The 20,891-nt window shown below is 36.8% G+C and overlaps 1 protein-coding gene across 1 annotated transcript in view; it reads left to right on the forward strand.

The window, feature by feature from the left end:
- The window catches only part of LOC105498760 (ATP/GTP binding carboxypeptidase 1), a 203,351-nt gene that overhangs the window by 102,326 nt on the left and 80,134 nt on the right, over positions 1-20,891 (forward strand). The window contains 4 exon segments of the mRNA XM_011771082.3: positions 3,927-4,639; positions 16,226-16,309; positions 18,201-18,287; positions 18,372-18,520. Of these exon segments, the coding sequence (XP_011769384.1) occupies positions 3,927-4,639; positions 16,226-16,309; positions 18,201-18,287; positions 18,372-18,520 (1,033 nt within the window).

Raw genomic sequence — 20,891 nt, forward strand, 5'->3', positions numbered from 1 at the left:
ATCACCTGAGGTCAGGAGTTCAAGACCATTCTCGCCGCCAACATGGTGAAACCCCGTCTCTACTGAAAAACCAAAAATTAGCTGGGCATGGTGGCAGGCACCTGTAATCCCAGCTACTTGGGAGACTGAGGCAGGAGAATCGCTTGAACCCGGGAGCTGGAGGTTGCAGTGAGCTGAGATCGCGCCACTGCACTCCAGCCTGGGCAACAAGAGCGAAACTCTGTCTCAAAAAAAAAAAACAAAAATCTTTTTGGGGAGATATGCTTTCATTTCTCTTGGGTAAATACCTATCAGTGAAATTGATAGGTGGTATGTATGGTAATTGTATGTTTTTATTTTATAAGAAACTATTTTTGGTGGCTTTTAACATATACTGTTTTTGCTTTAACGCTACAGTTTCCTAGTAATGTTGACTAAGTGCGGATTTTCTTTTTTAAAATCCTGTTTGGGATTTATTGTATTTGGATTCTGTGAGTTGTTTTCTCGTAAGATTTGGAAAAACTGCATTCTCTACTTCAGGTACTGCATTTTGTTTTCGCCCTCTCTCTTTTGCAATTCGAATTGAATGTAGACCTTTTTACTCCCCTCCATGTCTTTTAACCTCTTTTTTCTGTTTTCCTTTTCTTTGCCTCTCTATGCTGCCTTCAGGTTATTTCATTAGAACTATCTGCCAGTTTACTAATTCTCTTTTTGGCTTTGTCTCATCTGTCATTAGGAATGTCTACTAGGGGCTGAGCACGGTGGCTCAGGCCTATAATCCTGGCACTTTGGGAGGCTGAGGCGGGTGGATTAGAAAGTCAGGAAATTGAGATCACGAGGTCAGGAGATCGAGACTATGGCCAATATGATGAAACCCCATCTCTACTAAAAATACAAAAAGTAGCTGGGTGTGGTGGTGCATGCCTGTAATCCTAGCTACTCGGGAGGCTAAGGCAGAGAAAATTGCTTGAACCAGGGAGTAGGAGGTTGCGGTGAGCCGAGATTGCGCCACTGCATTCCAGCCTGGAGACAGAGCGAGACTCCCTCTCCAAAAAAAAAAAAAAAAAAAAAAAAAAAGCTTACAAAATGCATTTAATAAGTCTTTAATTCTTGTTTTCTATATTTTATTTCTTTGAACATACTAAATATGGTCATTTCTTAGTCTGAGATTCTTGTAGGTCTTTTTCAATATCTGATGTTTCTTTTGGTTCTTTTTCCTTCTACCTTGCTGAATTGTATGTTTAGGATTCTTTCCTTCTTTATAATTTTGTATGTGGAAACTCCAGAAGCTGTTGCTTTTGAGAGTCACCATTATAGATTGAATCCTCAAGGGCTTTTGGACCACCAAGGTGATGTGAATTCAGGCTACGAATCCGTGTGATTTGATGGCCGACTTTTAATACCAGTTTGTGAATAGTGATACTTTTCACTGTGTTAGAGCTATGGTTTAAAATTTAAGACAGTTGGCTTTTCTTTTTATGTTTTTTTTTTTTTCCCCCTTTTGTGGTGGGAGTATTTCTAGGACCTATATATTGAAGATGTAGTTCTGGAGTTTAATCTTTTTGAGAGGAAAATTACCTTATGCCAGTTCAGGGTTTTTCTCCTGTCCTTCATTGTCTTTGAGATGGGAAAATCCGTACCCAAGGTCACCTGGTTTATCACATGTTTTCAAAGTGAAAGCTAGCTTCAGTCTTCAGCTTATCACATAGGGATCCCTTCTTCATTCGAAACTTTGCCTTTATCCTTGCTTTCTTATCCACTTAATGACATACTTAAAATATTTTAATATATGTAACAATTGTAAATGATTCTGTGGGGTGGATACTTAGCCTACCATGTTTCCTACAAAATGTGTTTTTTAATGCAAACTTACCACCCCTTTAGCCCTTTTAATGCAGAACTACCTATTCCCTCCTTAGTGCTTCCACTGTCTTCTTGGCTTAGCTATAGTACAGGGGGTCCTGTGAATCATCTTTGAATCCTTGCTTTGTATACAGTGGACATTCAAGGAATAAATCACAATGAAAGATTCATTTTGACTCCATGATGTATATAAGGAAATTAACCCAAATTAAAAGATCAATTGCAAATCCAGAAAAATAATTTTCAAAAAATGGGTTAGCTGGAGGATTTGTATATGTATGTGTATACAAATTTTTTAACATGAAAATTTATACCATAAAATAAGAAAACCCTGTATCCAGGAACAAAAAAGTTACCTAAGAATTGCAGCTGATTAACAGATGTATAGAAAAGTGTTTGCTTCCTAGTAGTCAAAGAAATGCAAAGTAAAATAGCAGCAAGATAATATTTCTTATCTACCACGTTAGAAAATGTTTTTTTAAAAACTATGGTATCGAATGTTGGCAAAGAAGACAGCAGTTGAAAGAGATACTCTTATGTATAGTTACCGGGAATATACATTAATACAAGTGTTTTTGGAGAGTTTAGTGTTCTGGTCAGTTTGCATTATTAAAATTGATTATAATATCTGATTCTGCACTTCTATTTCAGTGCTTAGGAAATCATTATAAATAAAGCAAAAACTCTTTGCAAAAAGATTTTTATTGCAGTTTTGTATAATAGCCAAATTTTGGAAATGACTTAAATATACACCTTATTTATCTGTTTAAATCATCCAAAAAATAATGATCTGGCCCAAAGTGTTGGCTGCTGTCATTCAGAAACCCTGCACTAGGATCTTATCTTTCAAAAATATCTCATGTCATGGCATTCTTCCCTGTCATGGCTTCCAATCTCATTCAGAGTAAAAACCCAAATTCTTATAGTTGGTAAGGCTCTCCAGCACTTGGCATTCATCGTGGCATTCATCGTGCCCATTCTTTCCCAGCCACCCCATCCTTGCTGTTCTTTGAACACCTCAGGCATTCTTCCACTCTGGGAGCTATGTGCTGTAGTCCTCTCTGCCTGGAATGGCCCCTTGTGTGGTACCCTCACCTTCTTAAAGTCTTTGCTTCTATTTCATCTGCTCGTGAGACTCCCTAACCAATGACATTTAGAGTTGCCACTTACCTCTGCTCTCTTGGTACTCCCAATCCACATTACGTCCTGCCTGTCCTGCCCTCCTTTTTTTTTTTTTTTTTTAAGACAGAATCTCACTTTGTCACTCAGGCTAGAGTGCAGTGACATGATCTCGGCTCACTGCAACCTCCACCTCCTGGGTTCAAGCGATTCTCATGCCTCAGCCTCCTGAGTAGCTGGGATTACAGGTGTCCACCACCATGCTCGGCTAATTTTTGTGTTTTTAGTAGAGACGGGATTTTACCATGTTGGCCAGGCTGGTCTTGAACTCCCGATCTCAGGTGATCCGCCTGCCTCAGCCTCCCAAAGTGCTAGGCTTACAGGTGTGAGCCACCGGGCCCAGCCTTGCCCTCCCTCCTCCTTTTTTTTTTTTTCTGTAGTGCTTTACCCTTCTAACGTTCTATATATAAATATATATATTGTATTTATTACTTGTTGTATTGACAGTCCTCTCTTCTACCCCTATAAAGATGTAAGCTACAAAAGGGAAGAGTTGTTTTTTAAGTGTCTTAAGTGCTTGAAACAAGGCTTGGCACAAAATAGACACTTCATGAATATTGCACAAAACAGACACTGTAATGTTATTGAATTAATGAATAACAATTTAGTTGTTGTCCCTAATAGGATTTTGGAGTCTTTATGTTTTTCTACTTAGAATTCTAAGATTTCCCACATTTCTGTGACATGTAGGCATTATTTTTATAATAGAAAAAGTAAAGTAGGTGTTATGAATTTGTTATGGTTAAAAATTTTGTCTTTTTAGTGAAATGAAAACAAACCCTGTTTTATCTATCTTTAAAATTTTCAAAAATGTCTGAAACAATATACAACATGAATGTATTAGTTTTGTTAATATGTTTTAATATTTATAGTTAAAAGATTAAACATATTTTTTATTTTCAAAGGACTATGATTTAATCTCCAAAGAACCAAAGCCTTTTGTATTTGAGGGAAAAGTACGTGGTCCTATTGTTGTTCCTACGGCAGGAGAGGAAACATCTGGGAATTCTGGCAATTTAAGAAAAGTTGTAATGAAGGAAAACATATCTTCTAAAGAAGATGAAGGTGAAAAGAAGTCTACCTTTATGGATCTAGCAAAAGAAGATACTAAAGATAATGATAGAACATTACAACAGCAGCCAGGTGATCAAAATAGAACTATTTCATCAGTCCATGGTTTAAACAATGATATTGTAAAGGCCTTGGACCGAATTACATTGCAGAATATTCCTTCTCAAACAGCCCCAGGTTTTACTGCAGAAGTGAAGAAGGACTGCAGTCTTCCTCTTACTGTCCTTACATGTGCTAAAGCGTGTCCACACATGGCTACTTGTGGAAATGTTCTGTTTGAGGGAAGAACAGTTCAGCTAGGGAAGCTTTGCTGCACTGGAGTTGAAACTGAAGATGATGAAGATACAGAGTCAAATTCATCAGTAGAACAAGCATCGGTTGAAGTACCTGATGGACCAACACTCCATGACCCAGACCTCTATATTGAGATTGTGAAAAATACAAAATCTGTCCCGGAATATTCAGAGGTGGCTTATCCCGATTATTTTGGTCACGTTCCGCCTCCATTCAAAGAGCCTATTTTAGAAAGGCCTTACGGTGTACAGAGGTGAGTTGCATATTTTCCCCTCTTCTAAATAAGGCTATTGTCAAGATATGAGGCAGTCTTAAAAAAATTACTTCGGGCATTTAGGAAGATAATTACTGTGAGCTATAAGTTATTGTATTTTTAAATTCTGCTTTGGAAATTTTGCATTGTTTTGAAATTGTCCTTGTTGGTTTACTTTATTTCTTGAGCTTATTACTTATTCAGATGAAGCCAGAATGATAAACCTGACCATTAGATAGTTTAGAAATTTTCTGTTAATACTGAATCTCAAAATATAACAACAGATTATTTAATAATCTTTGAATAAATATTACCTTAGCAATATTTGTTAACTTAGTGATTTTTCATTTGAACTTGATTTAAGTATATGATTTAAAAATAGGCTATAAATCACAATAGGGTAACTACAATCAACAGTAATTTATTGTGCATTTAAAAAATAAAAGAGTATAATTGGAAGAAAGGATAAATGCTTGAAGTGAGGGATACCCCTTTTACCCTGATGTGATTATTATACATTGTATGCCTGTATCAAAATATCTCATTTACCCCATAAATATATATATGTGTACCTACGATGTACTAACAAAAATTAAAAATTGAAAAAATAAAAATAGACTATAAATGAAGCAATATAGACAGTATTATTTTGTTGTAAAGTTTAAAATTTTAATTGGAAATATATAAGATAAAAATACGGGATTCATAAAAGCAGTAGCTAAGGTTATTAAATATTACCGAGTGAGGTTAGATATTACAAATAATATTAAATATTGCCAACGAGTGAATATTTGTCTATAAAAATACCTTTTTTGTTGCATCGGGACTGGTTTTGGTGATTATGGTGAAGATTTTATGATAATGGCTTATATCAGTATCTGAAAAAAAATAGTATACCCTTGTAACAAGCGTAGTATGTAATGAACAAGGAAGAACTTGCTGTATTTGATTCTCTTTAGACTATAAGTTCCTTTGAGAAAATAACTGTGTCTTATTTTTTTTTTTTTACCTGTAGCATCTTATATAATTCATTATTTTTACTTGGCAATTTAGTGTATGTTTAGTGCCACTGGTTGGCCCCTTGATTCACAGATGTGTCATCCCACACATCATAGCATCAAGAATGGGGGACTTACTTCCCTGGGAAATATGTATGGGAGTGGGTCTGTGCCAGGGCATCTACCATGTTACAGTTGGCACCATCCAGAGGCAGCTGGCCTCATGGAGTGCTACAGTGGCCTTCAAAAGGCCCATGCAAAGCTCTAACTCAGGAAATCCTCTGCATGGTTGGGTTGCCATCTTGCAGCATGCAGTACATACACTAAATTAGAAATGTTTGCATAGTTCCGTAGAAAGAATACACAAGCCTGGGAACCAGGAGGTGGGAACAGAAGTGGCCCTATTTAGTGTAGCATCCAGTATCCACCCAGGGACTTTTTGTTTTCTGTCCCTCCACCTCTGGGCTCTGCAGGGTTAGAAGTCCTTGCTCCCAAAGTGGGCTCAGTCTTACCACAGGGTACAATGTAACAAGATTTGGTTGCCAGTGGGGTACTCTGGACTCCTTGTGTCTAAGACCAGCAGGTGAGGGGAAAAACATACCATCTTGACACAAGTGATTGACCCAGATCAGCTAATGGAGATAGGGTTGTGTTTACACAGTGGCGATGGGTTGACTATGTGTGGAACACAGGCAATCCAGTGATTAGCCTGTTGCCTACTCCCTTCCTCAATTTTAACTGTGAATGGACACATTACAGCCACCTTGGAATGAGAATGATTCCCAGGGGGCCACACTGCTTAGGAATGAGAGTTTGGATTGCTTAATCAGATAGGTTATCAAGACCTGCAGAGGTGATAGCTGAGGGTGAGAGGGATTTAAAGAAATCCTGGGGCCTGGGTGTGGTGGCTGACCCCTCTAATCCCAGCACTTTGGGAGGCCAAGGTGGGTGGATCACTTGAGGTCAGGAGTTTGAGACCAGTCTGGCCAATATGGTGAAACCCTGTCTCTACTAAAAACACATAAATTAGCCGGGTGTGGTGGCACACACCTGTAGTCCAAACTATTCAGGAGGCTGAGGGAGGAGCATTGCTTGAACCCAAGAGGCAGAGGCTGCAGTGAGCTGTGATCGTGCCACTGTACTCCAGCCTGGGTGACAGAGCAAGACTCTGTCTCAATAAGTAAGTAAGTAAGTAAGTAAGTAAGTAAGTAAATCGATTGTGAGGGATAGAGATGAGGGGTTGTAACCCTGAGAACAATTACAGTGATTGAGGATGAACTCTGTCTCACTGGTTCTCTTCCAAGTTTCCCCTTAGGAGAGGCCCACAGGAGCATATCTCATTGTGCCTTGGCATCTGCTTTTTGAAGAATCTGAAGGACACACCTGGAGTGGGTCAGAGTCAGGCAGCAACTTGGTATTTCTTCTTTTCAGCATCATCTCTTAGGCCTGATGTCTTTATCTCTCCAAAGTCGAAGATGTCATTTTGACTACAGAAGGCACTTCCTGAATTTTAAGTGCTCTTTAAGGCCTGAAAGCAAATTTTGTTATTAAATTGCCTCAAACTGAAAGTATTTTCTCTTACTAGCCTGTAATATTTGAGGTAAGGTTAGAAGGAAGAAGGATTTTAGAAAAGAGGCACAATTTTGTATAAGCCTCTGATTCTCAGCCTTAATTTTAACTACCAACAAACCCTCTTATTTCCTCTCCTGGACTTTATATTGTGAAAGCTTTCGTCGGTCAAGACACTTATTTAGATATTTTACCTGTTTATGTTAGCAAGGGACATATATCCCTGCCAAGCAGTGCTTCTGAGCAACATTCGATAACCAGTGCTAAACTCTGTTTACTTGATTGTATATATCAATATGTAAAGAAACTTAATGTTTTAATTAAGTGTAGATGTATTGCAGGTAAATGCATGATGGCTTTGACTAGCTGTCATATCTCTGTGAATGTCTGTATGCAGATTGAGGACTGCCACCCTCAGCTCTGGTGACCTCTGTCCTCTTTGAGCTGCTATTTCTGATACTGGGTTTTGTCTTAACCCAGTCATTGCCTGGCTTGCTTGACCTTTCAGGTAATATTGTTCTATCCATGGTTCCCAGCTTCACTTCCTCTCTCTCCCTGAGCGAGCCTATCCTGATGATGGAGGAATTTATACATGTTGGGAGTTACTGTGACTCTTCTCCAACCTTCTGTGTCTTAATATTTATGATTAGTTTTCTCACCTTGTTTCTGAAACATGGACCTCAGAATTGTCCTGCAAATGTACAGATTAGAGTCCAGCTTCTTCCATATATTAGGCCATCTGTAGGACTTTTTCCTGAAGTAACTGACATTCGTACTGCCTGTGTACAGTGTAATATACTACTGAGTCCAAAACAAAGCTTTAAGATACATTTTTGATAGTGTGAGGTAAGTAGATGATAAGAAATCAAAAGGTGGATGACAGTTGGTACAGGTGCTTTAGACATAGATATGTTGGTGTGCAAGTTAAAGTGCAAAGGAGATGGAACTCAAGGAAACAAACACAAAAAACCTGGAAATTTAAAAAACTGTTGTTGGCCGGGCGCGGTGGCTCACGCTTGTAATCCCAGCACTTTGGGAGGCCGAGGCAGGTGGATCACGAGGTCAGGAGATTGAGACCATCCTGGCTAACACAGTAAAACCCTGTCTCTACTAAAAATACAGAAAATTAGCCGGGTGTCGTGGCGTGTGCCTGTAGTCCCAGCTACTTGGGCACTTATAGTTCCAGCTACTCACTTGAACGCGGGAGGCAGAGGTTGCAGTGAGCCGAGATCGCGCCACTGCACTCCAGCTTGGGCAACAGAGCAAGACTCGGTCTCAAAACAAACAAACAAACAAACAAAAAACACCAAACAAAATCAACTCCGTTGTTACCTGTATTTGCTCCTAGAAAATTTGCAATGAGAAAAGCAGGACTGGCTCCAAAACGCCTTTGAGAATCAAGTGATCCACGTCTCTCCAGAAGTTTCAAAGATTTCTTTCCCTATGGAGATGTTTTCCCCTTGATTTTCATGACCTTGATGGAGATGTGTTCTGATTTATTGCTGCAGAAATAAGTCATAAATTCTGAAGCAATCTAAAACCTTTGTCTGCTAGTCTCATCATCATATAATTGTTTGGCGGTGACTCTTACCAAGTTTGACTGCTTTGTATACCCTGTGTTTCAAAGAACACCTTTCATCATATTTGTCCCTCCATTTTCATGCCATATTTGCCAGCATTTCTGTGGGTATTAAGATAGTTGACATGCAGCGGGAGTATAACCATATTTCACTACGAAGTTGTAGTCCTGAGAATGATTGCATTATTGGGGCTGAAGATTTCATATTTCAACAAAGCAATGTGATTCTATTTATGTGACTTAGATGTATAGGACTTCCCCAATAATGTTAATCACCTTAGCCATGACTACTACAAAACGTAAAGTGTTTTTATTTAAAAATGATTACAGATTGTATAATAGACAATATTACTTTGGTATTTGAAAGTTATTGCCTTTCCCCTCCTAATTTTACGTATTCTTTGCAAATACAGTCAACCCTTGAACAGTGCAGAGGTTGGGGCAGCAGCCGCTGTGCAGTCGAAAATTCAAGTATAACTTTTGATTCCCTCAAAACTTTACTACTAATAGCTTACTATTGGCCGGAAGCATTACCAGTAATGTAAACAGTGCACACTTACTTTGTATGTTATATGTATTATATACTGTGTTCTTACAATAAAGTAAGTTAAAGAAAATGTTATTAAGAAAATCGTAAGGAACAGAAAATGTGTTTACTAATCATTCAGTGGAGATGGATCACCACAGAGGTCTTCCTCCTTGTCCTCTTCCTGTTAAGTAACTGGCTGAGGAGCAGGAAGATGAGGATGGGTAGGTCTTACTGTTTCAGCAGGGGCAAAGGGGAAGGAAAATCCAGAAATAAGTGGACCTGTGCAGTTCAAACCAGCATTGTTCAGGGGTCAACTGAGTTTTTCAAGTGTTTATTTGGGAGTTATGGTGAGCAGTGCAGTGTGGATCTTAATAGGTGCATATTCCAAAGCCTTCACTCTCCCTTTTCACCTTTTTACCCATTATTTTTGAATAATGGGTAGGAAACTCTTCGAAATTATTTGTTCCTCCAAGTAACACTAATGTGAGACTGGAAGAACATATGTGTATAGTGGAAATGCTTGGATAATTGGGTTAGACTTGATGAGAGGGGTGAGACCATATGCGTGGTGAGACATCTTGTCAGGGCAGGGCAGGATGCTCTCTGAAAAGCAAGTTTTAGACTTAACTCTCCCACTCTGTGTGTGTGTGTGTGTGTGTGTGTGTGTGTGTGTGTGTGCGCGCAAATAACTTTATCTCTCTAGATACCAATTTTCTCAACTTTTTAAAAGCAAAGATTAGATCAGTGTTTGTCAGATTTGGATTGATGCTCATTAGGAACCAATATTAACGCAACAGTGTGTCACATGTAGTACAGCTACGTATTGTTTCATAATTCTTTTGATTCACCTCTCTGTTTCTCTTTTGTAGGCTTGTGATCTTTAAAATGTGTTTCTTGTTGGTCACAGTAAAAAAAGTTTGGTGGTCATTCGCCTAGGTTAGGGTTGGCATACTGTGGTCCGTGTGCCAAATCCATCCCAACTCTAACAGATCTGCCTGGTTATGTGCAGCCCATGAGCTAAAAGTGGTTTTCACATGTTTAAATGGTTAAAACAATTGAGAGGAAAATAAAGCTTTGTGGCACATGAAAATGATATGAAATTCATATTTGTGTCCACAAATAACATTTTGTTGGAATGCAGCCATGCCTTGTTTTTTAATGCATTATCTATGACTGTTTTTGTGCTACCATTGCAGAGTTGAATGGCTGTGACAGAGACCATGTGGCCTGAAAAGCCTATCCGGCTCTTTGTAGGAGAAGTTTGCTGACCCCTGTAGCCACTCTGAAGGCTTTATGGTTCTGTATTTGTGATAAAATGTCAAATATAGTTTAGGTCAAAGGTATTTCCAAAGTACTCAGAAATGCTTATTTTAAAAAATACGTTGAGGATGGTAATTCTTGTTTGCTTATTTGTCTAGTCTTCTGCATCTTATTTTTTGAGCAAATGATGACATTTTGTGAATTATTTGCCAACTTATCACAGTCCCTTCCTGAATGCATTGTAAATGAATGATGTCAAAATTAATGAAGAATTACTGTTTTATCACTTTCAGAAAAAGGAAGCATTAGACTCCTTTAAATTATTTCAGTGAAAATATCCTGATTGTTATTTTGAATTTCTACTGTACAGTTTTCTTATGTGCAATCACTGTTTTAAAGAAAGTTCAGTATAAAATGAATAAAACTTGGTTAAAAATCTCTTTACCTCCAAATGGAAGAGAAACAGTCCATTATAAGTAAGATTCATATCTCAATGTACGTAGCACACTGACATTTAAAAAATTGTATTGTGAACACATACTGATGATTACTTAAGCCTATATTTTTGGTTTAAGTTGGATTTAAAATTAAATTCATCTCTTATTTTAAAGTATGCTTAGCATTTTTTCCTGCTTTTATAGTCTGTAACATTAGAGAGTAAGAAGAAATCACTTTTTGTCCCATCCTGCAGAGATAACCATTATTAACATTTTGATTTATTTTCTTTCCATTGTTTTTTCATATATCATTGAGACAGGGTCTTGCTCTGTCGCCCAGGCTGGAGTGCAGTAGCACGATCTTGGCTCACTGCAACCTTTGCCTCCCAGTTCAAGTGATTCTCTTGCCTCAGCCTCCTGAGTAGCTGGGATTACAGGCGCGTGCCATCACGTCCAGCTAATTTTTTGTATTTTTAGTAGAGATGGGGTTTCACCGTGTTAGTCAGGATGGTCTCGATCTCCCACCCTTGTGATCCACCCACTTCGGCCTCCCATAGTGCTGGGATTACAGGTGTGAGCCACCGTGCCCGGCAAAAAAAACAAAAACAAAAAAAAACCAAAACTGTATTTAAAAAAAAAGTTTTATTATAAATTTATTATAATTTTATATAATATGTATTGCCTGTTTTAAAAAACATTCAAGGTACTAAAAATTTACGCTTATGAAAATAAAATGAAAAATAAGGGAAAGGAAACAGTGACAAGCACAAAAGCATGATTAACTTCGCTCCAAATGAGAGAAATGTAAATTAAGATGTACTGAGATATCATTTTCCACGTATCAAATTGGCTAAAATCTAATTGAACATCACATTCTATTGATGAGGTTATGGAAAAACAGCCTCTCTCGTACATTAAGGGTGGGAATGTCAGTTGAGAATACCACTGGTAGAGGACGATCTGACAGATTCTATCAAGATTAACATGCATGTTTCCGTTGACATGTCAGTCCCACATCTGGGAATTTGTGAGATCTGTTTATCTCGAATCTCACATGTCTGTGTGCACACATAGTTTGTGTATGTGTGAAGTGGCATCCAAAGTTTTTCACTGCAGAATTGGTTTGAGATTGGATACAACTCAAGTGCCTATCTGTCAGGGACTTGTTAAATAAATTATGGTATAACCTTTTTATGAATAATGTGCACTGGTTGGACAAAAAGCTGCCTGTACCCTGATAGAGCTGTAAGGTGTATTATGAAATGAAATAAACAAGGTGCTTGTTTTATGACACTTTAGATTTTGTATCAGAGAGAGGGAAAAGCAATCTACATTTATGTTTTCATCAAGTAAAATCTGGAAGAAAAGTAGTTCCCTGATTATGTGGATGGAAGATACGGGTTGTGTTAATAAGTGAGACTTGTCATTTTATGCTTTTATGTCATACTTGATTTTGTGTAATGCCAGCATATTACCTTTTCAGAAATTTTAAATTAAAAAGTAGATAAAGAATTGTGGCAAAGGCAAAATGAGGAAAACAAAACCGTAGATTTCTTACATGAAGTTCAGAATGGCTTGGAAAACACAAGTACTTCTGGAATTGAGGCAGTACTGGAAGAAGTATTGATAGGAGCAAAAACAGCAGATAGCTTTTATTAAAGGCATTTTGTGGGCCAGACACACAATTCAGTAACAAACATTTTATATGCAGTGTATATATGCATATAAAGTGTGCCATTTAATACTATAACAGCTCTATGAGGAAGGTGCTCTTATTTCTCTTATTTTACAGAAGAGTAGGTTGAAGCTCAAGGTTGTTGAGTTATGCTGCTGGTAAATGGCAGAGCCAAGAGCCAAACCCTGGTCTATATCTTGAGCCTATCCTGTTGATCATATATATGTACTGATCACATATATATGTTATACTCTCTGTAAAGAAGATGCTCTTGAATCTTCTTTCTAGCAGATACAGATGATAATATGGAACCTCAGAGCATACTGTTATGTGATGAACATTTCCCATAATGTTCTTACAATAAACATAGCAATGAGATTTACTAAATTATTTCTTGTAGTGTTGCTCTGTGGTTGAAAACCTAACAACGTACAATTTTGCTGGTGGCCACGTATCACATATTTTTTTCAGTATGGACTGAATAGGCTGTATATTTTCCAGACAGTCCTGCATAAATTATTCCTTTCCGTGCCCAGTCTTTGGTAAGTGTTGAATGGCAGTAAGTTTGAGGTGATAGTCCCTGAGAGTACCTAGAATATTTGTTGTTTTGACTGGAAAGCCATGTATTTCAATAGGAGGCTAGGGTAAAGGAAGAAGGAGTTGTCATTCTTTTATAAAAGTTGATCTGCTTAACAGAAATACATGTCTGAAAAGCTGTTTCCCCTCCTTTTTTTTTTTGAGATGGAGTCTCTGTCTTCCAGGCTGGAGTGCAGTGGCACAGTCTCAGCTCGCTGCAACCTCTGCATTCCAGGTTCAAGCAATTCTCCTGCCTCAGCCTCCTGAGTAGCTGGGATTAGAGGTGCCCACCACCACACACAGCTAATTTTTGTATTTTCAGTAGACATGGGGTTTCACCACATTGGCCAGGCTGGTCTCAAACTCCTGACCTCGTGATCCTCCTGCCTTGGCCTCCCAGAGTGCTGAGATTACAGGCGTGAGCCACCATGCCCCGCCTTTCCTCTTTATTAAAGAGGGCTTAGGGCAGGGCAAAGATTTCCCTCAAGTATTTTAGATCTAGTCTAATATAAATGGGCAATTATATCCCCCAAAATACAGTGTTAGAGGTTTACAAACAGGTATCTAGGCTATTTTCAACTTGCACATGATTTGGCCTAACTTGCAGAGGGGCTTTTTTTTTTTTTTTTTTACCCATTGCCAGCCTTTAAAATTTGGGAGATTTCCACATCTCCCAAACAAGTCCAAGTTTCTGGTGTTTCTTGAAGGTTGTCAACAACCTTCACCTCTGTTTCCTGCCTAGCAGCAGTCAGCTTGTTTTTAGACCGAGGCTGTGGTCCTTGGTTTTCCACAGTTCCTGCCTGTCAGCCTCATTCATTTCTCATACCTACTGGCCCCTGTAGGACCCAAGCTCTTTGACCCTGTTTTGCGTTATGGAACATCACTGTGCAACTGAGCTGTTAAAACTAGCCTTCTGATAATATTTTGCTAAAAAATAAAAAACCAAACCTTTGTGAATTTTTTACATATTTGTGGCATATGTCAACCTTATTTATTAATTAAATAAATTATTCTGACAAATAGATATATTTAGTCATTCACCCATTCTTGACCACTTAAATTTTCATGTGGTATATTTGAGTATGTGAAAGTGCCATATTGTTCACTGTTGACCGTCTGGTTAATGTAAATTCTGAATTTATTTATGTGTTACTGTAATTGAGAGCTTTTAAAAAAGCTTGTTTCTTTATAATTGGCATTTTAAAGTTATGACATTAAACTTACATCAAGAATGTGCAGCTTGATTTTTTGATACTACATCTTTTTTTCCTGATAGACTACTGTGTCGGTAATGAGTTATTTTTTATAGAATAAAATTAAAAGTAAATTATTCTTAACTGTTTAGTAGATTAAGATTAGTTTTAGCACTTTACCTTTTTTTTTGTTTGTTTGTTTGTTTTTTTTAAGACGCAGTCTTGCTCTGTCACCAGGCTGGAGTGCAGTGGCTCCATCTCGGCTCACTGCAACCTCCACCTCCCGGGTTCAAATGATTTTCCTGCCTCAGCCTCCTGAGTAGCTGGGACTACAGGCATGTGCCACCACGCCCAGCTAATTTTTGTATTTTTAGTAGAGACGGGATTTCATCACGTTGGCCGGGATGGTCTCGATCTTTTGTCCTCGTGATCCGCCCGTCTCGGCCTCCCAAAGTGCTGGGATTACAGGCGTGAGCCACCATGCCCAGCTGTATTGTACTTATTTTTTTAATATCCCTTTTTTTTATATGTTTAACTATCATACCTTCTGATATTTTCCTGGTAATTTTTAATTTTTCAATTAGCGTAGGTTCTTGGCTTATTTTAAATTTAAGGTTATACTGTAATATTGTTACATATATTTCTAAATTATATGAGAGTTAATATCCTTTAATCATGGAAAAGTATCTTTGTGCAGGAGACTAGTTTCAGATTTGCCTGAAGTTTAAGACTGTCAGTGTTTAATGGATTCTTGAGATTTTGTTATAAACTATTTTGGTACACTTTCTCACCCTGCTCTCAATAAATCTATAAGCCACAGTTCTAATCTGCATTACTTATCTTCAGTTGAAGCAAACAAACTCGAAATTTAAATCAGTGCATATAATCACCTTCCTCTTTAAGAATAAGTTTTACATGAGAAGTAGCCATGTATTAACACTAGCGGGACTTTGTGGCCAGTCTACCCGGAGTTCCAGACAGTCTGGCTTTAGGAACCAAATCTGTTCTGTTTTGGCTATATTTTGGTGTCACCTGTTTTGTCACAGTTTGGTGATCATTGTCTTCATTTGCTTAAATATTGATGGGGTAAAGATTGTGGGTTCTATGGGTGACACTGTCTATTAGGACGGTGGCAGGGATTATAGGAATTTTCTAGTTAGTGAATGTTTATTTTGTTGGCGTGATTCAGGGAGAGATCCAGTCTAGAGAATTTTGCGTGCTCAGGGAATCATCATCTGCTCCCTCAAACAGATGTTTCCCTTCCCTCTACCTTTCCTTTCCTACCACAAAAGAGAGGAGAGATTCTACAGAACATGCAGGCTGACTGCCAATTGCATTTTAGCTAAATTCCAGACAGGTGGGTTTTAAAAAAATTATTCTTATATAATCTCTGGCTTTTCAGATCTTTATACCTTCTAGTAATGCTGCTATTATGTATATAAAATTATTTGCCCAAGGGTTAGATACTGAAACCACACCATTTCTATGAGGAAAGGCATAAATAGACGTTCAAGGTTTTTTTTTTTTTTTTAATGATTGGACTTGTGGCTGTATTCTATGTGGTTACTTTCTAGAACTCAGATTCTGATACTGATTTTTGTCTTGTTATGTATTGCTAATTTTTTTGTATGCAAAATATGTAGGTAGAGGAATTTATCATTTTTATTTTAAGAATTTTTATCATACACTTTTTTCATTCAAAATTTATTTTGGAGAAAGTTGTACATTAGTGTATAATAATACATTTTGGTTAAACCTTTATGATTTCAGGACAAAAATTGCTCAAGATATTGAAAGGCTAATACATCAGAGTGATATCATAGATCGTGTGGTATATGACTTAGATAACCCAAAGTAAGTCTTGATTTTAATAAACTTTTATTCGTTTTAAGTTTTTCTATACAATTTTAGTATTATTTCTAAAAGGTAAAAAAATATTCTGTGAAAAATGTTGGTAGTTTTTAAAATAATAAAAAAATAGTTAATTTATAACTAGTTGCGACTTAATTAGGTTTTCATCCTTTGGGATGTAATGGTAATGGTAAGTCATGTTTACCTCCTTAACTCTATCACGAGATTTTGTTTGTTTTTAGGTAGATTTTTAATGGGCTTAAGGTAATGGTTACACAGTGATGTTGTATTTTTAAAGAACCGAAATTACTTTCACTAGGAGAGTGGATATTTTACATGAAATGCTGGCTTGTCCTGCAATACTGAGCCTTTGTTTCATTGGGATAACAAGTTACCATCCCTTTAGAAGGAGCATCTGCTTGATCCTTCTCCACAGTCCTCCCCATACCCTGTTGTCTCTCGCTGCTTATAATTGGCTCATTTAGGTTGCCTGCTCAATCTTTGGAATGCATTTTTTTTTTTTTTTGTGATCCTTGATGTGTTAGTCATTTACTATTTAAGATTGTCACTGATATCATCACATTTTAGGATTTAAATATAAGAAAATAAATGAAAATTACAAATACTGAGTTTGACTCTTATTTAGTCAGCTGCCTTCTCGTATGAGAAATTCAATTAGCCCTCAGTGGCTTTCTTCTCTCCCTCAACATACTAATATTTTTGGAAAATTTCACATCTTGCCAATCGTATTTGGAGGAAAAAAGCACTTTTTCTTTTTGAGATGGAGTCTCATTCACTCTGTCGCCCAGGCTGGAGTGCTGTGGTGCAGACTCAGCTCACTGCAATCTCTGCCTCTTAGGCTTAAGTGATCCTCCTGCTTCAGCCTCCCGAGTAGCTGGGACTACAGACAAGTGCCACCACACCTGGCTAATATTTTTGTATTTTTAGTAGAGACGGAGTTTTGCCATGTTGGCCAGGATGGTCTCGAACTCCTGACCTCAGGTGATCTGACCGCCTTGGCCTCCCAAAGTGCCAGGATTACAAGCATGAACCACCGTGCCTGGCTAAAACACTTTTTTTTTTTTTTTTAAAGTTTTGTAAGATAAAAGTATAAGCTGTAGCAAAGCTAATGACTACATTTGAAATAATACTGTTATAGAAGAGAAGAAACATATACCTTATTTATTTAATTATTTCGACATTGAGAATTCTTTGTCAGATAAGACAGGCAGAGTGGTAGAAGCAGAAACTCAGGAACCCTGAGTGTGGCATACCTGTGCTATTGGACAGAATTATTGAGCATCTTAGAGTCCTAGTCTTCTCTTATTAGAGTGTAGGCTCCAGAAGAGCAAGAGTTTGCGTTCAGTGAGGGAACCAAGCGGACACGTGTCTCAAACAGGATCTGGCACCTAGTAGATACATGGTAAATGCTTGTTTAATAATCAGTATGTAAAATGAGGATTAATACGTGTGCTTCTTCATGCTAATGAAATAACGTAATAGGTAATTTAGCTCTTCGATTTGAAAATAATATTTTTACCTGAGAACCGTATGGTTTATGAGAATTATGGCTGCTCAGTACAGGTCACAGCGGTTTTAAAAATGTTCTTTTTTGTATAAAAATAAGTATTTTAGAAATGGCATGCATTCAGTGAGGCAAAAGTTCTTACTATATCAGTATACACATAAGAACAAGTCTCTAATGATAAGTTTGTCCATAAATGTTATCCACATTTAATGTATTGATTGTGCTTGTTTTGTGCTTCAGCTTAAAAATAATGAGGAAGGTGATATGGCAGTAGTGATGTATTTTTAATTATAATTTTATTTAATTTTTGCTCATCTATTTAAATGCAATGTATTTTAATATATTTACTTTAAAAATTTTATTTAGTTACACCATTCCAGAAGAGGGAGATATTTTGAAATTTAACTCCAAATTTGAATCTGGGAATCTGCGCAAAGTAATTCAAATTAGAAAGTAAGTCACTTAAGATTTTCTCATTTTGTATGTGCACAGATATTTTCCTAATTTTCATCAGATTTCTTTGTCTTCTATTTTCAGAAATGAATATGATCTTATTCTGAACTCAGATATAAACAGCAATCATTATCATCAGTGGTTTTACTTTGAAGTCAGTGGAATGCGGCCAGGTGTTGCTTACAGGTTTAACATCATTAACTGTGAAAAGTCCAACAGTCAGTTTAATTATGGTAAGACAATTATCCTTCCCAATTGAGATGGCATGCAGGCATCTTAACTGTGGAAAAGGGAAGTTTTTTTAACAAAATTATCAACTTTTAAAAAATGTTTCAGTGTCTTGTTTTCTCTAGTTCCCAAAATTCAGATATTATGCAACATTTGAAATAGGTCAAGCTTTTGTTGGTGAAAAAGAGTTACTCTTGTATAGGCAAGTCCTTTAAAGTGTAATGATTGATTTCATCCAAATTGAATGGAACTAAAGGTTTATTATGTATACTCCGATGGTGACATCTGATTATGTAATTTTTCTTCTTTAGCCTGTTAATATGGTATATTATGTTGATTGATTTTTGAATGTTGAATGAGCCTTTTTTATTTGGAATAAACCCAACTTGGGATAAACAAATCCCAAGTGGGATTTATTTATTCCAAAAAAAAAAAAAAAAAAATGGAATAAACCCTACTTGGTCATTGTGTATAAATTGCTAATATTTTGTTAATATTTTTTTCATTTCTACTAATGAGGGATATTGGTCTATAGTTGTCTTTCTTTCTTTTTTTTTTTTTGTTTGTTTGTTTGGTTTGGTACTGTATCTGCTTTTGGTATCATGGTATTACCTCATGAAATGAGTTGGGAAGTGTTCCCTCCTCTTATTTGCTGGAAGCACTTGTGTAGCATTGGTGTTAATTCTTAAACTTTGGTGGAATTCTGCAATGAAACCATCTGAATCTGGAGAGTTCCTTTCTTGATAGTCTTTTAAACTAGAAATGTAACTTTTTTTTTTTTTTGGAGATGGAGTCTTGTTCTGTCACCCAAACTGGAGTGCAGTGGTGTGTCTGTGGCCAACTGCAACCTCCACCTCTCAGGTTCACGTGATTCTCCTGCCTCAGACCCCCAAGTGGCTGGTACTATAAGTGCGTGCTACCACGCAGCTAATTTTTGTATTTTTAGTAGAGATGGGGTTTCACCATGTTGGCCAGGCTGGTCTCGAACTCCTGACCTCAAGTGATCTGCCTGCCTTGGCCTCCCAAAGTGCTGGGATTACAGGTGTGACCCAGCACGCCCAGCTAGAAATGTAATTTCTTGAATAGTTTTAGGGGTATTCAAATTATCACTTTTATCTTGAGTGAGTTGTGGTAGTTTGTGCTTTTTAGGAATTGGTGCTTTTTAGGAATGGAACAATGTGCAGGGTTGTTTGTAGTGTTCTCTTACTATCCTTTTGATTTCTGCAGGGTCTGTAGTGATAGCCCCTAATTAATTCCTGCTAATGATAATTTCTTCTCTTTTTTTCTTTGTCAGTCTAACTCTAGAGGTTTATCAGTTTTATTGACTGTTTCGAAGAACTAGTGTTTCATTTCATTGGTTTTCCCTACTGTTTGTCTCATGAGACCGTTTTAAAAAAACTCTGAGTTGTACCCACAAATATCTTTAAAATATAGCCTCATTCAAGGTTTTTGTGTTTAGTACTTTAATATATACAAAACTAAGGATTATTTGTAAGACACCTGGTAGTCAAACATTATGCCTGTGGAAAATAACGTACTTGTATGAACTTAATATCAGCATTTTAAAATTGAAACATCAAGTTTCAAGTATTAATGTTGTAATGACAATCTTTTTGTGTAAAAGAAAAGATTTTTTTTTTTTTCTGGCATACAAGAAAACTTACACTGGGGCTTGAGAAGAAACATATGTATGACAAGTTACAAAATCTCCAAGGTCTCAACCATTTGTTGGAAAGATTGAAAAGCTTTTAATGACTGAGACATGAAATATTTTATCATCCATTTCATATAAATCCTCTAAGTTGTTAAAAGCACGAATATGATCATGCTCTTTAAGGGGACATTTCTGAAAATTAAAGCTTTCAACAGTTGAAGAGGTTGTTCCCAATTGTCATTATTTATGTGGAAAATAGGATATTGTATACTCTAGAATTACTTCACATGTATGAAAAAAGCTTTAATCAGGTTCATTTATTTAATGAAATAATTGTAGGAAGACTTGGTAGCATAATACCTGGTTTAGTTATAAACACTTTTCTAAGATTTTTAAATGGTTTAAGTAATTAATGTTTAAATGTTTATTCTTTTAAATATGTATATTTTGACTAAAAGTTCAGCGAGTATATGGATTTATGTGAATAATGATAGGAATATTCTTGATGCAGTCTATTTCACATTCTTTTGTGATTTTAAACTACTAACTATGGAATGTGATATTTCTCAGGAATATTTGTTAACCTTAAACTTTCAATTAACTTTAAAAATTACCTTAATTGAAACCCATTCAAAGTATTATCAAAATAAGTAAAGAAACCTAGTGATTTCTCTATTTAACTTGTAATGATGCTATATAATATTTTTAGAGAAGAAAAGAAC

This window comes from Macaca nemestrina, chromosome 14, assembly GCF_043159975.1.
Source record: "Macaca nemestrina isolate mMacNem1 chromosome 14, mMacNem.hap1, whole genome shotgun sequence".
NCBI lineage: Eukaryota > Metazoa > Chordata > Mammalia > Primates > Cercopithecidae > Macaca > Macaca nemestrina.